Consider the following 4,869-nt stretch of genomic DNA (forward strand, 5'->3'; position numbering starts at 1 on the left):
GATAGATAGATAAAGGATAGATACAACGTAGATAGGAGCTTAGGCTTGATGTTGTCTTCCACAGGGGGCAATCCATACACACAGACGTTTTCAAGATTTCCCCTTTCTTGAGACCGATAAGCAAGGATCGAGAAAGAACAGGGAGCTTAATCTGTGTATTTATTCCTTAAGTCACCACCCGATCTCTGTCTAGTCTTTCTGCTTACGAGGAAAAACACGAGCTACCCACAACTTTCTGTCTTTGAATGATCTCTGGGTATCCTCGACACCTTTGCCAAGCTAAGGAAATGTGACTCGTGTCAATTCCCGAGGGCGAGACAAGCCTCTGATACAAAGAAAATGAAGAAATTCTCCAGACGCCTGTACACACCGGAAGAGGATACCCCTCGATACACGGGGTATTGTTGAGAAGAGCTCCTTCTAGTTCACACCCCCACCACCACCACCAAGCATTCATTCCCTCAGGTGGTCTTGCGTTTCTGTTCTCTCCCTTTCGGGATCAGCCCCCCCATTACCTGAGATCTACCTGCAAATTCATCTCTATAAAACCTGTACAACATGCTTGTATCAAGTGGGTCACAAATCCTCCTCGAACAAGACTCACAGGTAGTTTCCTTCCTGTATCCCTCCATATCCCGGCTGTCTGTACACCTGAACAAGACCGACGGACTAGCCAAGAAGGGCAGGCAGACGAGAAGAACGGTCTTTTCAACCCTTCAGTCTCAAAAATAAGGGCAAGAAACGTCTAGAAAGTTCCCCTTACCAGAAAGAAAAAACGGGTGGGGGACCCGAACACTACAAACTGGAAAGGAAACATACGACGGACAACAAGAGACAACAAGACTTTAAAGAGAAAAGAATCTCCGTGAATGATAGCTCCCCCGTGGTGTGAAAAAAAGAAGAAAGTCGGTCTCTCATACTATTTTCTCAACAAAGAAACCGACAAGGAACAATCGAAGAAGTCAAGAGAAGAGAAGAAGACAGGAATGAGGAAAAAAGGGAAGAAACAACGAAGAAAAAGCCTGATCGAATTCACCATTTGAACTCAAGACAAAGTTGCGGAAAGGAACAAACAACACAACGGGTTTCTTCTTCGACGGGATTTGCATGCACGCATGCATGCCTGCCGTCCTACTTCCCTTTTTTCTCTTTCATCGAGTCCAGCACAATGTGATTCACTCGCTAGAGGAATCTCAAGTCTTCTCAACTTGTTCATGATGAGTTCTTCTCGCACAATGGAGTGCGCAAGTAGATAAGTATATATATACACCGAGAGAACCTGAGCGCTAGATAGGATGACTGATGTACATACACATATGCATACACGTCCACGATGTGTATATAGTTACATGGGGAGATGTGTGGGATCATTCCCCGTGCACCACATACATAGGAAGACAAAATACGACAAGCCCATGAATATGTTCAGCTGTAACATAAACAAATACAAGCACAGAGCAACAAACGAATGTGGCACGATCTCCAACCTGTAGAAACACCTGCTTCGAAGCTGTCCTTTTTTCATTAAAAAAGACTTCTTGAGTTGTGCTCCTTGGCTAGGACTTTTGAAGAATCCTTTCACAGCTTGTTCCCAAGTTATCGACTTTGCCTCCCTNNCCCCCCCCCCTCTACGAGATCCCGCGAGCCCATTTCTACTCGAAAAACCTCCCGCTTTTTCCTTCTTTTCTAGTCTGAGACACTGGTAGTCTACGAGGTCCTCACACAAACACATAGATCTCCCTTTCGCTCTACCCACCCTTCACTATGGTGTCTTTCCGAACCCTCTGAACAGAATCCTCGACCAGCATGTATATATATATATATATATGTCATCCGTATTGTATCCTCAGTGTTTCCCTCTCCAGTCCCTGCGTGCATCGCTCCGTGCTAGTCAGGGGTGGCCTCATATACCTCTTGTTTCCTGGATTTTCGGCCCCCGGGGGTCACTGACTTGAAAGTTCTTTGTGCTCTTCGATATCTTCAGAAATAGTCCGAGGCGGTCACTTTACTGACAGCACCAGAACTTGATGCGAGAGAATCGATACTATAACTCTTTCCCCCCGATGAACTGGGTCTCCTCAGAGTCCTTGAAGAACCGGAAAAAGAGCTACTTCTACCACCCAGTGGAATCGATCTCCTACCAACAGGGAACCCCCCTCGTCCTCCTCCCATGTCCTCCCTTACTCTTCCTGAAGATGGCCGCGTGCTCCCCCCACTACTACTACTATCACTACGACGACTGCTGCTGTTCGGTTTCTTCATTCCACCCCCGACGCCCCCCCCGCCGCCTTCAACCTCCTGAGGGGTACCCCCTGCAGACCAGCCCGCACGTTCTCTCAAATCTTTCAAGATTTCACTGGCCTTTGTATTCGCTCCCCCAAACCATCCCATAATCGCCGCTAGACTAGGCGGGCCTGCAGCGGCACCATAATACCCACCTAGACCTCCTCCTGCTCCTAGAGCACCCGGGGCTGCAGCCGCTCCGTAACCGCCAGCTGCCGCAGGGGCGGCAGCGGCTCCGTACCCTCCAGCTGCCGCCCCACCCCATCCTCCTGGTAGGGCCCCAGCAGCAGCACCAGGGGCAGCTCCCATAGCTGCCCCTGGTATGGCACCTGCACCGACTGCCGCTCCAGGGACAGCAGCGTGACCGGCTACGGGCACAACGGCTGCTGCAGCTGGGGGAGGACAGCAGGGGCAATAGGGGCAACAGGGACAGCATCCACCTGCTGCTGTACCTGCAGCTGCCGGGCCTCCCACCAGCCCGCCTGTCATGGCGGCGGTTAAGACCGTTACAGCGTGTGGCATGTTGGAAAGAGCAGTAGAGCAAAGGGAAAGCGGGAGGGGCGGGGCAGGGCACTAAGGGGAATGAGGTGTGTCAGAGAGGCGAGACGGCAATCCTGGGAGAACAAGTCACCAGACGCGGCAGCAACTTTCAAATCATGAAAAATGACAAGCTAGCAGAGCACGAATGAAAGGCGTTGGCAAGCGTGGAACAGGGAGGATAAAGCCGTGTACAAGAAGGAAGGCTTCGTAGATCGAAGAGAACACTGGGACACTTCTGCCGTACACTGAGGGATGATGAATTGGCTGGATGGAAGAACCGCACGTCCAAGCTAAGAAAAAAAAAACACGCGGCCCCGAAGAAAGAAGGGTTCTCCCGTGTCGAGACAAAAAGGAGGCTGGCTTCAGGAAACAAGGAGACTGAAGGTAAAGATAACTCTGACTGGTCTTCCTTCGCTCAAGGTGCATGTACACTCGGTTACTATATACTAGACGTACTACGGCCGAGCAAAGCCCCAAGGGCGAAGGCCGTGAAAACCCAGGTGGATCCTGCAGAAATGGGAAAGATGCGATACGGTGAATGAACAGTGCAATGGAAAGTCTCTTGCAAGCCGGCGTCACAACATGAGAAATGAGAAAAGCCAACAAAAGACGCCGCAGTGTCACTACAAAAAACCGGGTAGTCCTAGCCAACCAGTCAAACCCATGCTTCCTCACGGATACTCGTTGTTCGCCTCATCTGCTCGAAGCCCCGTGTTGCCCCTCGTGATAAGACGCAGCAAGGCCTGCGGCGGTTTCGTCTCAAGAAAACAACACAGAGCTGTAGCGGAGAAGTCGGAGGAAAAGGAGGTGTTTTGAAGTCGCAAGCCCGGACGAAAAAAGAACACGAAAGACTCCACAGAGATCTCGTAGGCCTCTAGATTGCCGCAAGGTGTCTGACAGAGAAAGGCCTCCTTTCCATAGCAACCTCTTCTGCCTACTGGGCCTTGTTTGGCACTTGCCTTCCTGCATCGCTTCTGTCCTCTGTTTATCTGCGGGCCTTTTTATATCTGGCTGTTTGCGCAACTACAAATCTCCGTTTACTAGTCCGTCAAGCTAGTTTTTCCATGAGCCAGCGTACTTTCTCAGCGAGGAACTCAGCGAAAACAAGGCACGGAGGGAGGCTAGGGGGGCTATTGAGCGACCAAGAGCCGGAATGGTGCTGCCATCCAGCACGATACGTCCGGTGTTTGAGAGCGCTGCTCCCTGACCACCTCGCGGCGTCTCTTCTTTCTCTTTCCTAAACAACCTCAGATCTCCAGATCATGTTTCTCTTTTTACCCTTACTTTATCCCCCCCGTCTCAATATGGGTCAATCGTGAAACAAAGCCAGCAGTTTGGAAAAGGAGCTAGACAGCACGACCGCACGTACCGGACATACAGTCCGAGCAGCAGCCCTCGATACCGCTTCCAAGGGTACGATAGTGTGTGGTTCCCGCGACAACATCTGTTTCTGGGCTCCTGTACGGTCGTATTTCCGTGTTGCCCCCTGGCCCATCTGCTCGCAGTTACGCTAATTCCAGGGGGTAGCGGGCCTGCTCCTTCGCCATCCTAGCAACAGGACCCCGACTTAGTGCGGTGCGGATCGTTTTCTCGTGGTGCCGAATATCGCGAACTTCTGACTAAAGGCGTAGCAGCTAAGGCTGTCATACTCCTCTGAAGCTCTTCCCTTGCTTAAGCCCAGATGCCCGAAAGTTCTCTTCGGTGAGAATGGCATGTCCAAAGCCAGCATTAACAGCAGGAGCCAGCAGGCTTTTCGCCATACCCTGGCAGCGCACGTTTGCAGGACAGTAAACTCGGTTCAGGTGCTGTCTTCAGGAGAGCACGTCTGCTTATGTGAAACTAGGAACACCAGCCTTTCTTCTGAAGAACCCAATGGCAATCCCTCTCATTCCCGCAACAATTATATCAGTGCTGACTTCACTTGTGGTAGCATCTGTGAATACCAGAGAACTGTGTGTAACGCCCTCGCTACGACTCTGCGCCGCCGCCCTGTGTGTCGCCTGTAGTGCGTGCCGTGCCGCGTGTCGAGTGCCGCGCGGTGAACGA

General features: G+C 51.3%; 1 protein-coding gene across 1 annotated transcript in view; it reads right to left on the bottom strand.

Annotated features, from left to right (window-relative positions):
* The window catches only part of CSUI_007520 (uncharacterized protein), a 5,271-nt gene extending 1,191 nt beyond the window's left edge, over positions 1-4,080 (bottom strand). The window contains exon 1 of the mRNA XM_068067665.1: positions 1-4,080. This exon is cut by the window's left edge and continues 1,191 nt beyond it. Within this exon, the coding sequence (XP_067920362.1) occupies positions 1,981-2,805 (825 nt within the window). The 5' untranslated portion in view covers positions 2,806-4,080 and the 3' untranslated portion in view covers positions 1-1,980.
* Positions 4,081-4,869: the final 789 nt, after the last annotated feature.

The sequence above is a fragment of the Cystoisospora suis genome (assembly GCF_002600585.1).
Source record: "Cystoisospora suis strain Wien I chromosome Unknown contig_3974, whole genome shotgun sequence".
NCBI classification, from domain to species: Eukaryota; Apicomplexa; class Conoidasida; order Eucoccidiorida; family Sarcocystidae; genus Cystoisospora; species Cystoisospora suis.